Source organism: Pecten maximus, chromosome 3 (genome assembly GCF_902652985.1).
Source record: "Pecten maximus chromosome 3, xPecMax1.1, whole genome shotgun sequence".
In the NCBI taxonomy this organism is placed as follows: Eukaryota; Metazoa; Mollusca; class Bivalvia; order Pectinida; family Pectinidae; genus Pecten; species Pecten maximus.
In genome coordinates, this window is record NC_047017.1 from 5,442,070 (window position 1) to 5,462,090 (window position 20,021).

General features: G+C 35.3%; 2 protein-coding genes across 2 annotated transcripts; one reads left to right on the top strand and one right to left on the bottom strand.

The window, feature by feature from the left end:
* Positions 1-13: 13 nt before the first annotated feature.
* LOC117323013 (serine--tRNA ligase, mitochondrial-like) lies at positions 14-11,423 on the top strand. Its single transcript, XM_033877997.1, is given in 16 exon segments — positions 14-78; positions 1,598-2,127; positions 2,509-2,553; positions 3,374-3,430; positions 4,241-4,295; positions 4,968-5,034; positions 5,322-5,475; positions 6,107-6,215; positions 7,077-7,122; positions 8,617-8,704; positions 9,039-9,145; positions 9,698-9,791; positions 10,186-10,278; positions 10,577-10,642; positions 10,848-10,901; positions 10,903-11,423. Coding segments are annotated over 15 exon segments (1,527 nt in total). The 5' UTR covers positions 14-78; positions 1,598-1,710; the 3' UTR covers positions 10,978-11,423.
* Positions 11,424-12,097: 674 nt separating this feature from the next.
* LOC117323015 (ESF1 homolog) lies at positions 12,098-19,179 on the bottom strand (the record flags this gene model as incomplete). Its single annotated transcript, XM_033877999.1, is given in 8 exon segments — positions 12,098-12,417; positions 12,489-13,619; positions 14,455-14,613; positions 15,408-15,481; positions 16,180-16,300; positions 17,509-17,684; positions 18,283-18,450; positions 19,056-19,179. Coding segments are annotated over 7 exon segments (1,143 nt in total), but the record flags the coding sequence as incomplete, so codon positions are not given.
* Positions 19,180-20,021: the final 842 nt, after the last annotated feature.

Below are 20,021 nucleotides of genomic sequence, written 5' to 3' on the forward strand. Positions count from 1 at the left end.
TACCTCCCTTGAGTGGAACGTTCAATGACAAACTCAACTACCAGGATGAGAACCGGTGTTTCTAAAATGCAGTTTCTGGTAATGTTTTTATTTTGTTTGAGTTGCATTTTCAGATGTATCTATTCACAGGGACTGTCACTGTTAAACGAGGCATGCACAGTATCGCAGATCTAGGCGCACTTCAAATCTCACAAACACCCACGTGTTTTGTTACATTGAACATAACTGTTATATAAGTTTATATAACGTTGTGCATGTAGCTCAGTACTAGCATATAGCCCTAGTTGTCTGTTTTTCTATAGGAATTTGTGGTCTTAGGCCTATTTATGAAACAATTCTTCTACCTATAGGCCTAAAATAACAGGATTCAATTGGTATAATCTGATATAGTTAAAATTATTCATCAGTTTAGGAGAAGAAGAGTTTTAAGGTAAAACAAAATATTCGGATCTATTGATCAGTTACTTCCCTTCATTTCACCTTGTCAGTATGAAGTGATAGCTTGACAGCTGATGGGGCCCAGAATCAAGGAAAATAGGTGGACCAGTGATTGACACCATATCACAACCTAAAAAAATGTGCCTGTTTCGTTGGACTGTGCATGTTAATTAATTACCTAAGTTTTCTTTGGCCCCATTCTCTAAAAGTTAAAAATATATCAAAATACATTTTTAGCTAACCGGGTCCACAGGACCAGTAAAAACTAAACCCATTGTGCAGCATCTGTCATCTGTTATCAACTTTTCCTTTAAATCTCTTCTACATGTTCTGATCATAAAGGTCTCAGTGGATTTTTACTAAATTTGGTCAGAAGTATCCTTGGGTCAGGGGAGCAAATTTTGCATAGATACTGATACTGCCCATTTTAGGAAATAGAGGTAATTAAAGTCCTTTAAATTGCTACTACATGTAGTTATGGATGAGTGAATGATTTTGACCATTTAGATTTGTTCAGAAGCATTCTTTCAGGAAGGGGTACAAATTTTGCATAAATGCTGACTGATCTAGCTGGTCCCCCTGGGGTCAGAGGGGCCTGGACCAAATAGGAGAAATAGAGGCGAGTCCTTTAAATTGCTACTTGTCATGATAGTGTGAATAGATTTTGACCATTAGGATATTTGTTCTGAAGCATTCTTTCAGGAAGGGGAACAAATTTTGCGTAAATGTTGGCTTAGGCCCCCCCCTGGGGCTGCATGATCTGGGCCAGATTTGGGAAATAGAAAAAAAATTATTTAAATTGCTACTAGTCAGGAATGACTGAACAGATTTGGACCCAATTTAGCTAGAAGCGTCCTTGTGGGAAGTGGAACAAATTTTGAGTTAGTACAGGTGATACTTGCCGTCTGGAGCTGGGGGGACAGGTACCAATAGGAGAATTAGAAGCAATTTGCTTTAAATGGCTACCTGTCATAAAGGACATAATGGGTTTCGACCAAGTTTGGTCTAAAGCATCATTTGCTAAAGAAGAACCAAAAGCTGTGGGTCTGCAAATCCACAATCTTTCACTAAGTTATAAAGTATCAACATCTTAAGTGAGTTCTGAAACCTAGAGATTTTATTTATAGATTGTATATCTTGCATTCTAATATCATTTCAGCCTTAAGAAATAAACAACAGTTGCTGATTGAGTAGAGAACATGTTAGTTAAGTAAATGTCAGGACACATACAGATTCAAAAGAGGTCAAGGAATCCAGAGGTCAAGCCGTAATATGTCACAGGTACTCAACATCGGCAGGAGGATTCCAATTTCAGTGTGTAGCAGAAATTTGCCCAGTTATCAGAATACATTATGTCAACAAATGACATCATGTAGAAAATTAGCGAAACAAACATTGTCAACATTAAGGATACCTGTATTTGCACAATTGACTAACCAGCAGTCATTATTGAAGACATCGACACTTGTGTCCAGTCGTACGTATGTGAGACTTTTCAGTGCAACAGAGCAAAATGTATGGAGCTCGGAAAATTGTGATACCTCGGAGGATTTCAGCCAAGATGCTTGGGAACAGCCTTTGGAAATGCCAGAGACAGAAATTGATTGGGAATACATCTGTGAAGGGAACAGGGAGAATATCGTTACCAACATAACTAACAGGAAAGGTGTCGGCGATATCGACAGAGTGGTAAGTTATAGTCTTCAAAATCGTAGAGTTAAATTCTCAATAAGTTGTATATCTCCTCTCCATAGATATAATACATGAACACAACCCCTGGAATATATAGGATGTAAATTTGTGGACATAATGTCATCTAGAAAGAAAAATGATTTATCTTGATGTCACAAAATTCAAGATTACTATAAGATTACTAGTATTTTGTGTTACAGTTCACAATTTTGTAGATTTTTTCTCTTGATTATTTATAAAAGTTAAATATGATTTTTTCTCAAAAATGTAATTTTGTGTGGGTAGGTTAGTTATGCTGACAGTTTTTATAATACTGTCAGAATTAATACAGTTGAAATTTGTTTTTATTTTTAATTTTCTTTACTTAAATAATTTTAGTTGGATCTGAAATCGGAGTTTGAAGCAACAGGAAATGAAGAAACGGTAAGGATTTAATCATGATTTTATATAAATTATAACAAATACAGACTTTTTATCCCCTCGAGGATCTGCCCATAAGTATGTACATACATGATATATTTGTCCGGAGCATAACTTTTAAACCATGCATGATAATTTCATCAAACTTCATACACATCAAGACCACATCGAGGCGGAGTGCAGTGTGCAAGAACCAAACTTTTGCTTAAGTTTTCACAGATTTGTTATTCTTTGTGATTAACGTTCTTCGTCAGAGTTTTCCGCGATGGGATTAGTATTGTTCTGCGATGCCTTGTTATAATTATGCATTTATTTCCCTACAAAAATTATCTCTGATTTTAAAAGTTTAGCATGTAGATTTTGTAATCATGCTTAAAGTAGCTCACTCAGTACTATTATATAATAGTACATATAAGAAGTTATATTTTGTCTCATCTGACTGGACTGTTTTCCAGATTTAGGGAAAAAAAATTGAAATATTTACTGTAATTGCTATATATATATATGGAGTAAGTATACGTAAAGGTGTTCAACACAGTCGTTCAGCAAAGTCGATTACAATAAATAATACATCATACTTTATAGTCTAATTATAATAGTACACTAATGAGCAGATGTGATAATTATATTTTGTTGTATTGTATTAATGAATATTTTTGACATTTATAACAGTAACTATGGTAAACTTCTAGGATGATAATATAATTCTGGTGTGATAATTTATTTTATTTTATTTCTTAAAAATTTTTTTTTCATAATTCTGTTGAATATACCTTGTAGCATTTTATGTAGCAATAACGAAGTTGACATCTTCTTTACCTAGAGATTGGAACTGTTAAAAGCTGCCAAAGAAATCCCTAACGGAACCAGTCCTCATTCGGTATGTACTGTGTATGTTACTGGAAATACATGAGGATACCTTAATTGTTGTTATTTACAAGTGTGTACTTAAAATTGTTGTAATTTGCAAGTGTGTACTTAAAATTGTTGTAATTTGCAAGTGTGTACTTAAAATTGTTGTAATTTGCAAGTGTGTACTTAAAATTGTTATAATTTGCAAGTGTGTACTTAAAATTAGTACAATTTGGAAGTGTGTACTTAATAACTGGTTCATATTTATCATGGCTGCACTTATTTATATATAATAATTATTCTTCAATGATACATTCTGTGATTTTCTGCTCAGTGTATTGAGATAGTGAATAAATATACATAGAAATCATGAAGAAAACTAAGATTACCATATTCATCTGACAATAAGCCTGGTTGGTAATAAGCCCATGTCTGGTGATAAGCCTATGTCTGGTAATAAGCCCATGTCTGGTGATGAGCCCATGTCTGGTATAATAAACCCATGTCTGGTAATAAGCCCATGTCTGGTGATAATCCCATGTCTGGTGATAAACCCATGTCATGTAATAAGCCCATGTCTGATAATAAGCCCATGTCTGGTGATAAGTGAAGCCATGTTTATTACACTTTAATAAAATCCTCATAAATTTTATGCTATATCAATATCTTACTATAAGCCCACCCCTACTTTACATCAATGTTGATGTGTTTCACCCTTGGGCTTATTTCAGATATGGTAATAGCTGTAAAGATTGTTTTTTATATGATTTGTACACTTATTGATGGAATATCTTTATGGTATTTACTCTGTATAATTGTATATTATTTTCTATGTTAGCCAATAGGTGACGAATCCAATGCAAAGCTGGTCGGTACCTTTGGAGAAAAAACTGGTGTGTATAGTCTATACTTTAATACATATTTGTTGCTTTTGTCAATGTTTTCACAATTTTACCTATCATAAGAAGTATACAAACTCTTACTCGTTTTATAAATTCAAACTTCACTAAATTGTCCCATTAAGTGTTGATAGGCTAATTATACATTTTGTATATAATGCTTAGCTTAGTTTGGTAAGGGTAAATCTTGGATGTGTGTTGAGCAAGAATAAAGAGTTCCGCATATTATGGTTAAGGCCATATATATAGCTGTACGGATAATTCTTTGCCATCATGCCATAATAACTTTGTTTCTGATCATTTACACAACAGAAACAGGTATTAAGATGTACTTTGGCATGTAGTTGTGTAATAACGATCAATGTGCAGGTAAGGTTCTGATTTAGTAATAGTCAATTTATTTTTCCAGAATTATGCCTTATGGCCATCTTATTTCGAAAATTTCACACAAGAAAAGGATGATCAAAGTTGGAGAGCCTTGCCAACTCCAGTGGGAATTTAAAACAAAAATCATAGAAAAAAAAAATGTATACCAACAGTATAGATTCTCTTGCTTGTGGACATGTCAGTAATCTAGTTTTTATGTATTGATAAACTGTTAAGATGGTGACATTAATTACATGTTTAATCTGTCGAGTTTATAAAAATGGCTGTTCTACCTTCCAGAATTCAAGGACTTCAAACCTCAGAAGACTTCAAAATTGGGTGAAAACCTTAATTTGCTCCGATTAAAGTAAGTATCGGCTTGCCATAAATCAGGCAATTTAACAACCCTTGTTTTACCAGCAATTATAGGTAGCTATTTCCCATCTTTCTAAAAAAAAAAATTGGGTATACATTTGCTTTTCTTATGATATAGAGCCACACTGCTTTCCAATATTTCTGTGTCAATAATGTCAATATTATGTGTTTTGAGATGTACATACACAAACTATGAAAATTTAAAGTTATCCACTATTCACGAACATGCTCATAAACATGGAGTTCGTTAGTTTTTAAATGGGACTCGTTCACTTTCAGTAACCTTGGCATCACTACTGGTGCACGGTCGTATTACTTCGTCTCCGATTTAGCAGACTTAGAGCATGCCCTCATACGACTCGCCATCAACAAGCTGATTGCTAGAGGATTCGAACTTGTGACCGTTCCAGAAATTATCAATCCAGCTATTATTGTAAGTCAGTAAATATCTATTTCTTAAAAAATGTATTATCTGATTTGGCATCTGTACATTCTAGATCTGCCTTATTGGTAGAACTTCGTAACAATATTTTACGATACGATGATTATGTATCACGATGTTGCAAGACAGGTTTAAACAAGAGTATCACTGAAATGAAATAAATAATGTAGGTACTGGTATTCTGAAGACATAGAGAAAAAAAGCTGTTGAGTCTTCCATGTTTGATTCTGTAAGTAGCTTGACTTTGTCTATCTTAAACTTAAAGGTGTCACACCACAATTTTCACAACTATATGGTGAAAAAAAAAAAAAGAAAAAAAGATACAATAAATTGCTAAAAACAAAAATAAATCATACCAATCAAAGGATCAAAGTTCTGTGTATTGGTATAACCATCCAAATAATTGACTGAAATACTCCTAAAAGATGGCATATAATTAAATTTTGTTGTAATTTTTTTTATTGCTAGCCCAAGTTTTTCTCTGAACCCAATACATGTGGATAGATATTTTGACCAGTCATCTATCCATTAAAATATCTATTGTCAGAAGAAATTTGGGCTAAACTGCATGGTAGATCTTACACTCGCTTTAAAACATTTTTTTACTTACCTTGTATAACAGGAAGCATGTGGCTTTCATACAAAAGGGGAGGTAACTCAGGTCTATACACTAGATGAAAAATTCCACGGAGAACAGTGTCTTATAGGCACAGCAGAAATGCCACTAGCAGGTAAGAGGTTATGTTTACTACGTATAATCTGTAGTGACATGTCCGTTCCAGAACGCTTCGTTTCTTGTTTAGTCATTGTAGCTCTCTTTACACCCAAAGAATTTTCTTGGATCATACAGATGATCAGTTGATGGGGTCCCTGTCCAAAGAACTGTTGAGCTTTTGCCATGGCACTATATACGATGCTTGTCCGCAATCATAATTTCCTTTAAATTGCTACTGATCCTGAATTGCTCAATGGATTATAATCAAATTGGGCCTGGGGCATTATTAGATGATCGAGACATGTTCAAAATATCTGCCCCTTTGGGGTCAAAGGGGCAGGGCCCCATGGATGTAATAAATTTAATCCATGAAAGTATTACAACCAAATTTTATATTGAGTATTATGAAATATTGGGGGAAGGACATGGCCAAATAAGGGAAATGAAGATTTGACATTAAAATTGAGTACATTTTTAACTGAATAAATTTTATAAAAAAAAACAAAGGTGCTATCATTTATGGTTCTGAATGTTCTATTCCAAAATGGAGGCATAATTGTAATATTACTGAATATGAAAATCACCATTATTGTCATTAATTTGATCAAAATTCAGGTGAATGATGCATCCCCCATCCACCTCTTGTTTTATGTTTAAGTCAATAATAATTAAATAATTTATCACCAGTATTACATGTATACCATCTGCATGTAGCCTAAATATATGTATGGTTTAAATTGGCTTTATGCCACACATCATGGAAAATGTCATTGTTAATTTTAGTATTGTTCTGTTTGTCAGAGTTTGATAGTCATGAAAATTACACACTTGAAAAATTTGATTTTCTTGCTCTCAAAAATATCTTTATGATTTGCAGCTTTTTTCCTGAATGAAGTTTTGGAGGAAACAGAACTTCCCAGAAGGTATATATTAACAGATTTGTTTTAAATGTTTTGATTTTGAGGTTATTTATATATATTTATTTGATACGAAATATAAATTATATATAAATATAATATGAAATATAAAGTATAGATACATCCATGTATAGTCAAACCATAATGACCTGTCGTGTTGTCCTTTTTGTGGAATATTCAAAGTGGGTTGTTCATTTGTGCACAGGTGATTATTGATTAGGAATACTACTGTGTCCAGCAGGGTGCTGTTTTGGACCATTCGTTTTTGTTAAAATTTTATAGTGACAACACAGGGATTGTATCATTTATTTTTGATGCATGGTTTACACATATTCGAGTAACTATGTGATCAATTGTTCACATGTTAACATATAAGTGATTTAAATCAATTAATTAACTGATTATAAAATATTACGAGTGAAAGAAAATATGACAATAAAAAGAGAAAATTCCAAGTATCTATAAAATACACATTTAATTACCAATCCCAGTGTTAAACCCAGGAACTTTAATTGTACTGTATCAGAATGAAAATAAATCTCTTACAAAGTAAGTACAACTTTAAAGCCAGAGGATTATTTTTGTTTTGTTTTAACAAAGTGTAACAGAGTGCATGATTAATTTAATTTAAGTCACTGCCTCCGCCAGGAATCGAACCTGGGACCTCTGGCTTACTAGTCTTACACTCAACTGATCGTGCTAAAGAGAAGATCTCTCTAGCTGAGCAGTATATTGCGGCTAGAATTTACCAGGGTTATAAGAGGTTTACTAAAAGTTAAAGCAGTTTGAAGTTTTGCAGCAATTTTGTTTATATTTGTACATTTTTGTCAGATTCCGAATTGGTATTACTGATAGTTATTCTTCTTCCGAATAAATGTTGTTTTATATGAATATTTAAAAAGTACTTCAATAGAGAACTTCTCAATCTGTTGTATAATTCCTTGTCGGTTTCGGAAAAGAAACCCGAAAAGAAACCTTTAGTCCCAAAGAAGTGACCACAAGGTCCATTCCAAAGGAGACTTTGTATCTTACATGTGCAATTTGCAAATATTTCCAGAGATTTCCTACAATTTTTCAATTGGGTCCAGGGTCCATTGAATTGGGAATTTCTACGCGACAAAATGTGACATTGGGAAAAACAAAAAATAGAGAAAGTCATACAAATTTCAGTTTTTCTTTGATGAATATTGCCTTTATATTATTTTTGATTTCAGTTTGTTATATTTAGCTATTTTTTATGTTTCAAAATTGCCTTAATATACATGGTAGGTCTTTATATATGAAATTATATACTTAATCATTCAAAACTGACCTCAAAATTGGAAAATTTTTTAGTGGCAAATTGGGAATTTTCAGAAGATTTTTTTAGGGGAATGGGTACTTTTAACAGACCCTGTTTCTATTGTAGGAAAATCCCTGATTTCACAAGATCTTTGTTATAAACCAAATATATATCATTTGTAGAAGTGTAAGGTAAGTCTGATGTTGTTGATTGTATAGGCTGTGTTCGGTGAGCAGATGTTACAGAGCCGAGGCGGCTGGCAGAGAAGAGAAGCAGGGCATCTACAGGGTACACCAGTTTACAAAGGTTTGTTAAAATCTGATAAATAAATAATCATTATAGTCTTGTGTTAATATAATGAAAACCAGTTTGACTGGTCAAACGTCTTCTATAGCCTGAGATACCCACACTCCTTTCCAAGCAAGGCATAAACCAAAATGTCTACCCTTCGTCAGATATGATGGCTGGAAGATACTGTTACCAAAGAGGATATCTCAAAAACATTTTGAAAACTGCAAATGTGTTTTTTTTATCTCGATATGAAAACTTTTTAATGTGCACTATCAGTGTTATGAGGTGAGTATGTACCGAGATCAGTATGTTTTAATGGTTTAATATAGATTTTTTTGTTTGTATACAGGTGGAGATGTTTGGGGTGACAAGTACAGATTCAGAGGCTGACAATCTTCTGCTGGAGTATCTCGATATAGAGAAAGAAATGTTCTTGGAACTGGGCCTACATTTCAGGTAACATTACAAACTTAAGAAATCTGAACCTAGACTTGTTTTATTGATTTCTATTTGCTTCAAGGTATATTGGTGAAAGTTGGTATGTAACTTCAGTATGAGTAGCTAACAATGAAGTTCTGAGTTTCAGGGTTTTTGGGTGAATATCAAGGTCACATTTACTATTTTCAGTGCGGGGTGGTAGGGGACATGTATTGTGTATTGCTTGAGCAATACCCACCATCCTTGTTTATAAATACAATGTATATTATCTATTTTTAGGCCATATCAACATTAGAATATTACTTGTTAAATTAACCTGTTTTCCTATGGTTTAATCACTATTTTTTTAGGACTGTTTACACTTATTCATTTATTTATTCGTTCATTTATTTGTTATTCTCCCCCCCCCCAGAAACTTAAGAGGACCATAGTTTTGCATTGTCTCAATTCATCTGTCTGTTGTCTTGTCCGGGCTAAAAGTTGGTCCTGCCTCTATCTTCTACTGTACTTGTGACTGGAACTTCAAATTCAGGGTATTGGGTCACCGTATTTACTGATTTACTTTGTCAGAATCTTGGAAATGCCAACTCATGAACTTGGTGCTCCAGCGTACCGAAAGTTTGATATTGAGGCTTGGATGCCAGCCATGAACTTCTGGGGTGAGGTAAGTGTGGAATGTTCTGTGCCTGACCAATAGTAAAAATCAGATAGTCCTGGGGGATGTATGTGTCAACTGTATGATATATAACATAGTAACACAATTGACGAAGGAAGACAACCTTAAGACTCGTGCCCTGACCAGGCCTCAAACTCATGATCCATGGCACCCAATCGCCAAGCCAGAAAAACCCTGCAGCTTATACAGCTGCGCCACATTGGCATTCTTAAAAAGAACGTTTCAATGGTGCAGTGTTGGTCGGCCCAATATCCTGACATGATCATAGTGGAAGTCGTCTATTATAAGATGATATGAATACCTGGGATATGATACAGTATACATGGAAACTCAAGAATTAAGATGAAGTTATTTTATTTCTGATAATCATATTATTTTGTAGATCTCCAGTGCCTCAAATTGTACAGATTATCAAAGTAGGCGACTCAACGTTAGATACAGGACCAGCACAGGAACAACCAGACACATCCACACAGTAAGTAGAATCGGAAGAGAACTTGATTCTCGGTCTTTTTGAATTTTCCAAGTTTGTACTTGATAATGGTCACTTCAGCACTCTAACTAGATGGTTTCTTTTTATCATCCAAAATGACAAATATCAATTATATTTTTGTTTGAATTGAAAAGAAAAAATGATTAGTCATTTGATTAGATGAGAAGTCTTTGGATAAAAAACTTGAGTACAGCAGGATATATGAACCCAATTCATATCCTTTACCAATACATTTGTGTTTAGTGTAGCCAGTTTTAACTATTCCGATGTTTGATTACAGGTGAATGGAACAGCATGTGCAGTACCCAGAATGGTGATGGCCATTTTTGAGAATTTTCAGAATGAGGTATGAAAATATTTTCATTGTAAAAAAAAAGATAAAAATTTATTGTGACAAATTCCTGCAGTATATGAAATGCCCAGAAATATACAATATCTCAGTTTTCTTTCCTAAATTTTGATGTGACCTGTAGTATAAAGTAATCAGCCTTTTAGATGATATGTATGTTCAGTCGGACATAACTGATAGTGTGTAATGTTCCTTGTTTCAGGATGGTACGATAAACATTCCCGAGGTTCTACAACCTTACATGGGACGGCAAGAAAGTGCTGACTAGGTCTGACGCCATGCCCGATATTCAGTGGATCAAACATGCCAAAATTAACTGGGAATCAGATTGAATAAAAAATTATCGACATTTCCCCCAATCAGAAATCTTGACAATTTGGAATTGAGTTTAATGATTGATTAATGCTCTTAGCACAGGGAAAATGTACAAAACTAGAGAAAAGGCAGTATGATGAGGTCTTGATACAGATAATGAGATAATTGACCCAATACAAGGACTGTCCTTCAACGACACCTGGTCTGTTAAAAACGTACTGTGGAATGACAATGTGATATAACCGGTACAGCCAGATTGTTCAAGGACAGAGTGCCCATAATTGTTCAAAGACAGAGTGCTCATAATTGTTCAAGGACAGAGTGCTCATAATTGTTCAAGGACAGAGTGCCCATAATTGTTCAAGGACAGAGTGCCTATAATTGTTCAAGGACAGAGTGCTCATAATTGTTCAAGGACAGAGTGCTCATAATTGTTCAAGGACAGAGTGCCTATAATTATTCAAGGACAGTGCCAGCAATTGTTCAAGGACAGAGTGCTCATAATTGTTCAAGGACAGAGTGCTCATAATTGTTTAAGGACAGAGTGCTCATAATTGTTCAAGGACAGAGTGCCTATAATTGTTCAAGGACAGAGTGCCAGTAATTGTTCAAGGACAGAGTGCTCATAATTGTTCAAGGACAGAGTGCTCATAATTGTTCAAGGACAGAGTGCTCATAATTGTTCAATGACAGAGTGCCTATAATTGTTCAAGGACAGAGTGCCTATAATTGTTCAAGGACAGAGTGCTCATAATTGTTCAAGGACAGAGTGCTCATAATTGTTCAAGGACAGAGTGCTCATAATTGTTCAAGAAGATGATGGACAAAGTGTAATGAAAAAGAGTGTGATTATGTGATTATTCAAAATCAAAGTGTCAAAGATAAAAGTATACGCATCAGTGTTTGTTCCAGGACATACCAGTATTGTCCATAATTGTTCAAATGAAGTGTTTGAATGTTCGAATCTGAAGTGCCAATCATAAGACTTTTGTGTGAAAGTTGTATGAGGATAACTTGAAGTGTTCATACAAAAATCTTAAATAGTTCCCATAATTAACCTACTTTACACCAATAATGACACAGAGAATGAAATGTGTGAATGATCTCGGAAGATGAAAGAATAAAAGGAAATTCAGGTATTGTTTTTCATTTTTATATTTTATTTCATCATTTCATGTGTTGGTAAACAAAGTATTTTGAAGATTTTGTGTTAAGGTAGGCAGTCTCAGCACTCTATTCTACCTCCTTCAAAGAAGAGTTCCTATTTGTTATTTGAAAAAATAACAATCGTCAAGTGAGAAATAGACTTGAAATGTGTTGAGACTCTCAACCTTAACACACTTTCAAAACAGTACACGTTGTAACAATACATTTATGAAATTCATCTTCTCATATAATAAATAATTAAATTTTATTTCATAACAAAATGTCCCTCAACATTCGCTGGACTAACTGTACTACCCCAGGTATTTATAAAATAATAAAACACGATCAACTTTAAAATTATTCTCTTTATCCATCATTTGACATACCCCAGGTATTTATGAAATAATAAAACACGATCAATTTTAAAATTATTCTCTTTATCCATCATTTGACAGACATTATTTTAATCCTTGCCTTTCGCAATCAAAAGAAGAATTCTTAAAAACTTTTCCAACTAGAATGTATAACAAATCTTCATTGATCTTAATTTGACCCTTGACTTATTGACCTTAACCTTTGACTCAGAATTCTGCCTTCTTGTAACAGCTAATCTACTTACTTTTGATAAGTATCCAACTTTTTTCTCACTATTTAATATTCAGTGTATTATAGCCCTTGCCAATTTATTCACATCCTTCTTAGTAGGCCATCATAGATCTTGTCCTACTATGCAGACTGTGTTTTAGGGGACTTCAAGTAGATACTGCTAGTATCAAGACTTCACTGAACACCTGGATGGTTTACCTGTAATGTCATACAGGGTTGCTAGGGTTACCAAATCCATGATGTCGGGTCCTGACAAGAGGATTTCTGTAGTCATATTGCTGGTACAATGTACATATTATACTCCGAGAGCGTGAACAGGACAGTTTGTGGCGCTACTGAATATCTTGTACTTCACGACATAGCTAAGATTTGCAGGATTGTTACAGCTGCATAAAAATGGAAAATAGAGCATAACGTCAGACTTTAAGTAGCTGATAACTTACCAGTAATAATATATATGATATACAATGTATATCTATTCCTTATATACCACATACTGACTGACGGATCACTTAGCTGCCGCAAGGTGTTCAAAGACCATTCAATCCTGAGTTATTGATGTAGGTGAAAAACTCTCACAAAGTTGTCATCTCTTTGATTTTGATTTGATATTGTAATTCTGTGTTTTTGTTTTCACTGATTTAATTAGCGACTGTAACGATGCTTCCTGACCGTGATGTTCATTAGCGTCTCGTTTCACTTTACTGGGAGGTTCTGTAATATCCCCTTGTCTGTCCATTTTCCTATCACTGCCTCCGGATTTATCTCGCTTCTGTTTACTACGTTTGAGTTTTTCATTGACGATCGCCTCTGTGCCCTTGGTACGTTTGTACTCGGGCGCCGTTGGATCTAGGTTATACATGTGTGACGAGTACATTGCTGTGAAACGCTCATCCTCCAAATCCACCTGTAACAGATTAGAATTGTCGGTGTCACTTTCTGTAGGACAACTAGCACATACAGATTCCTATTCTCGGCTGTAAATTTTGAAATATATTTTATACATACTAATCAATAAATGAAAAATCTGTCACAATATTGGTCTTAACCACGTAAAGCAATTAAATTTGGGGGGATAATAATAATCGAAAAAACATGATTTACTGATTCAATAGATAAGCCTTGTTTAATACTGCTATCTATCGTATTTATCCTGCTAGAAACCCAGTGGGCCATCGCTGACATTTAACTTTTACCCAAAGTAGGGGTGGCCTTATTGCAGGACAAGGAAATAGCATTAGCATACTGAACTATAATAGACATGGTAGGGCTTATTACCAGACATGGGCTTATTACCAGACATGGGCTTATTACCAGACATGGACTTATTACCAGACATGGGCTTATTACCAGACATGGACTTATTACCAGACATGGGCTTATTACAAGACATGGACTTATTACCAGACATGGGCTTAATACCAGACATGGGCTTATTACCAGACATGGGCTTATTACCAGACATGGACATATTACCAGACATGGGCTTATTACCAGACATGGAGTTATTACCAGACATGGGCTTATTACCAGACATGGACTTATTACCAGACATGGGCTTATTACCAGGCATAGGACTTATTACCAGACATGGGCTTATAACCAGGCATAGGCTTATTTATATAATACCAGACATGGGCTTATCACTGAATATTCAAATTTCTTCAATCTGAAATAAGGTAAAACAACTTGTTCATATACCTGAAGATGTTATTTATAGGTATTTCTACTCTCAAATATACCTTAAATTCATCTTCAGGCTTTGCTTTATTTTTCAACAAATCCTTCTTCCTGAATTTCTTCTTTTTCTTTTTTGATGTATTGTCCTCCACGAGGTCCTTGAGGTTGAAGTGACGGCGGTCATCCTCTTTCTCATCCATCATTAACAGGGAAAGCTCCGCCTTGAAAATAAACATGAATGTTTTATATTATCTTTAAATATCAAAACCTGGCCATCATTCAGGGGACTTTTATTACTGGAAATAGGTACTGACTTTTTCTGTTCCCATGAAAAATAAAAGGCCCTCTCATAAAACAAGCATTCCTCCGGATCCCCTCCAACAAAATTGGACTTTATATATATATAGCAGTAAGTTCTCTCCTCATATTTGGAAATTTGCCCATTTCTAACTTGCTTCGAAGAAAATATTACACGTTCCCTCCCCATTTTGAATAAGTCATCTCCAATCTCCCTAGGTACAGGAGAAATTTCTCCCAAAATATTACACGTTTCCTCCGTATTGGAATAGGTCATCTCCTCTCTTCCTATGTACAGTAGACATTCCACCCAATATATTACACCTTCTGTCCCCATTGGAATAAGTCCTCTCCCCTCTCTCTAGGTAGAGTAGACATTCCACCCAATATATTACACCTTCTGTCCCCATTGGAATAGGTCCTCTCCCCTCTCCCAATGTACAGTAGACATTCCTCCCAATATATTACACCTATCGTCCCCATTGGAATAGGTTCTCTCCCCTCTCCCTAGGTAGAGTAGACATTCCTCCAAGAATATTACACCTTCCCTCCCAATTGGAATAGGTCCTCTCCATTCTCCCAATATGTACAGTAGACATTCCACCCAATATATTACACCTTCCGTCCCCATTGGAATAGGTCCTCTCCCCTCTCCCTAGGTACAGTAGACATTCCTCCCTAAATATTACACATTCCCTCCGTAAAGATAATAATTTACCTCTTGTGTTGCTTTTTCCTTCTTTTCCTCCTCCGTTAATTTTTCTACAACCCTCTTTTTCTTTTTCTTCTTTCCTACAATATAAAGATGTTTAAAATTGCACATTTTTTTTTAAGTTCATGCTGTCAATTCACGTTTCAGTTTTATTAAGTTAAGGTGAAGATCTATTTAATGGACATAGTCAACTTATGCAATGCAATGCTAAATTACCCAGAATTTTTCTTATGTTTTACTTCAGAAAAATCTATAACTTTTATGGAATAAAAGTATGTTTACTCTGGCAAAAAACCAACTCCAGTATGAAAATATATCAATATTACTGTCCATAACGGTCCATGAGTAATCACCGACACCTTCATACAAGTGAACAGAAAATGAAATTTGTATAAGATGTAATAAATTTATTTTTTGCAGTCAAATCTACTAGCAGTTACACTGGATCTACTACCAGTCAGAAATATTGTTTCATTACTGTATACCTGGTAATTTTCGCCCCCGTTTAATTTTCACCCTTTGATGATAGGGTGAATTTAAGATGACAGCGAAAATTTCAAGATCAATTGCAGGATTTACAAGTTATACTATTCGGATTGTAGTTGGATCCAAAACATACCCTCGTACTTTTCAAGTGTGTTTTATTCTATACAATTACAGGCAATGCATGTTATATATTTACACTAAATTTACAAAATAATGTATTGCTTTTTATTCCAATCTATACATGTGAAATAAAATCTAGATCTAAATCTAGACCTAATATAATTATACAAACCTTTCTTAACTTTGGGGTCACCACCGAGCTCGTCAGTAAACTCCGACATATCAACCCCACCTGGTACATCATCGTCACTGAAAGCTGCCTCACCATCACCAAGGTCAGCCTCTCTGTCAATCTACAATGAACCGTATTCATATTTATACACAATTACAACATCCATGGTACTCTTACATTTATGTAAGGTATTATTTTATGATATCAATTCAATGTTTTGTTTCCTTCCTGCATTAACATTTGCATTTGTTGGAAGGGCGTCATGTTCACAACAGTCAAGGTCATATGAGGAAGGGTGTCATGTTCACAACAGTCAAGGTCATATGAGGAAGGGTACCATGCTCATAACAGCCAAGGTCATACAGTCAAGGTCATATGAGGAAGGGTACCATGCTCACAACAGTCAAGGTCATATGAGGAAGGGCGTCATGTTCACAACAGTCAAGGTCATATGAGGAAGGGTACCATGCTCACAACAGTCAAGGTCATATGATGAAGGGTATCATGCTCACAACAGCCAAGGTCATTAGAGGAAGGGTGTCGTGCTCACAACAGCCAAGGTCATTAGAGGAAGGGTGTCGTGCTCACAACAGCCAAGGTCATTAGAGGAAGGGTGTCATGTTCACAACAGCCAAGGTCATATGAGGATGGGTATCATGCTCACAACAGTCAAGGTCATATGAGGATGGGTATTACGCTCACAACAGCCAAAGTTATATAAGGAAGGGTATCATACTCACAACAGCCAAAGCCATATGAGGAAGGGTTTGGTTTTGTTTGGTTTATTTTGTTTAACGTCCTATTAACGGCTAAGGTTATTTAAGGACGGCCTCCTGTACATGCGACATGCATGCGTGTGGTGAGTGCGTATGTGAGTTTTGGGAGGCTGCGGTATGTTCGTTATTATGCTCACAACAGCCAAGGTCATATAAGGATGGGTATCATGGAGACACCAGCATAATATCACAAATCAAAGAAAGAGGAAGCAGAAAGATCAGGTGTTGCAATGGGAAGAAACTCATCGATTCTGAAGGGGCCCCACTTTTTGTCACCTTCTTCGGTCAACATTCAGTGGAATACAGAATGTCTTATTCTCTAGCTCTTCAATGTCCCCTTAACGGAAGACAACAGAGGATAATGGTTTTTGCAGCATGACCCCTTAACTAGGCACCTCTTATGATATGTGGTGAGGTACAGCATGCATAGTCTTTCCTTCCTGCTGCTCAGTTTTCATTATAAACTCACTAACTGTTAATAATCACTGATTACCCTTAACACTATGCATGCTTCCTTTAATGTTAGGCTACACAAACTACTCCCCCATGGTACCTTGTTAGATTTCCCTTTTGTATTGCTTTCTTCCTTTTCTCCTTTCGCCTGTAACTTTCTCTCCTCTCTTTTCTTCTGTTTTTTCTCCTTTTTCTTTATCAGATATTTCTCCCACGTTGTACTGTCTTTCTCTTCTTCCTTCTTTTTTAAGAGTTTCTCTGTCGTCAGCTTCAAACCTGTAAATAAACAAAAAGCAATTTCTAGTAAAACAGTATTTTCTGGGAGTATTTCTCTAATCTACTTCTATACGCACCAAATATTTATGGCATTTCTATTGGCTAGTCAAATGTAAATTTGTTTAAATAATAATAATAATGAATTTTGAGAGAGTGTAACAATTTAGATATTTTCCCTGTCTTTATGCAGTTTATCATTTCCAACCGCCAATTTCCTCTAACGAATCCCCCTCCAGATTATTATTCCTCTACCAGTGAAATCAGGGGGACTATAGGTTTCGTCTCTATCTATCTTGTACGTATGTACACGCCTCCAAAATTTGACATCACTCTAGTGGCTTCCTTGAGGGATTTTTATTAAACTTTACACAATGATAAAGACCATATCATCTCAGACTAAAGTTCGAGTTTCAGGGGTTTTGGGTTAAGGTCACTGTTACTATTTTTAGCAGGGGCTGGTAGGGGATACATATTGCTTTAGCAATACCCAGTATGCTTGTTCTCTCAAATGCAGCTAAATAGAAGTTGGAAATTTCCATATTTGGGATTCTGGTAGTATAAATGACCTTATAGATGAGCCCCCTAGTTGACCTCTAACCTGGTTCCCATGTGACCTCCATCTCCACATCCTTATTCTCCTGTTCCTTCTCGGTTTCCTGAATGCTTTGTAACAGCCTCCGGTATTTGTCTATGTGTTTGTCTTCGTTATCTGATTCCTCAGACTGACCTTCTTCATCTGATGCACCCACAAAGCTACCATAAGGATCTGGAAATAAAAACAATATATTTGTATCTTTTGTTTGGTTATAATTAGAGGATTTTATATGAAATTCATGTCATGAAACAAGCATTTCAGACATGACAGATTTTTAGTCACAAGTTCTATAAGTCTGAAATGAAATGAAAACAAGAGTAAGATTCTGTTTATCACATAACCAAGATATTTGTAAACATTTATGAAATACACAGAAACTGTGATATTGTGAGATAATAGTGATATATATATATATATATTTTTTTTTATGCAACACAAATTAAACGGTAGCATGCAAACCAATCACAGCTCTGTCAAATGCTATACATATTAAAGGTGTCACAATTTAAGGCCTTAGTCCACTAAGACCTGTTATGTAATAGGTAATTATCTCCAATTTAAGACATATTTAAAAGAATTTAATTTCATTAATGACCGGATGAAGAAAATAAACTGCACATCATTGATACCGTTGTGTTCTTTAACATTCATCTCTGTTATAATACATTTTAAAGTACAGTTGCATTTTCACTCTTATTGGCCTACTTCAATTAGCTCTCAAAGCAACTGAACAACGTTTTATGACTAGGGATGATCAATAATGAATAGGTACTTACTCTCGTCCTCATCCGAACTGGAAGCCAGATAGGCTTTAAAATCATCTTCTGTGGCGGTGTCCATCTTAGATGGAGCTCGCATGGTCACCTTGAGTCGGTCATGGTCAGTTTCATCCCAGGTCAGGTCCACCTGTACACAGGAATACAATAGAATACATTATACTCTGTCTGCAGGATCCATACCTGTTTGTTATAACCAAACTTGTCTAAAGGTACCACACCTGTCTATAGTAACCACACCTGTCTATAGTAACCACATCTGTCTAGTAACCACACCTGTCTTTAGTAACCAAACCTGTCTATAGTAACCAAACCTGTCTATAGTAACCACACCTGTCTATAGTAACCAAACCTATCTATATTTACCATATCTGTCTATAGTAACCACACCTGTCTATAGTAACCACATCTGTCTAGTAACCAAACCTATCTATATTTACCATATCTGTCTATAGTAACCACACCTGTCTATAGTAACCACATCTGTCTAGTAACCAAACCTATCTATATTTACCACATCTGTCTATAGTAACCACATCTGTCTATAGTAACCAAACCTGTCTATAGTAACCAAACCTGTCTATAATAACCACACCTGTCTATAGTAACCACACCTGTCTATAGTAACCATGTCTGTCCACGGGGAAACAATAGAAAACAGCATAATCTGTCTGTAGTAACCAAACCTGTTTAAAGGTATCATACCTGTCTGTAGTAACCAAACCTATTTAAAGGTATCATACCTGTCTGTAGTAACCAAACCTATTTAAAGGTATCATACCTGTCTGTAGTAACCAAACCTATTTCAAGGTATCATACCTGTCTGTAGTAACCAAACCTGTTTAAAGGCACATTACCTGTATATAGGGACCATGTCTGTTTACAGGAATACAACAGACTACAGCATACACTGTCTATAGTAACAATACCTGTCTATAGTAACCACACCTGTCTATAGTAACCAAA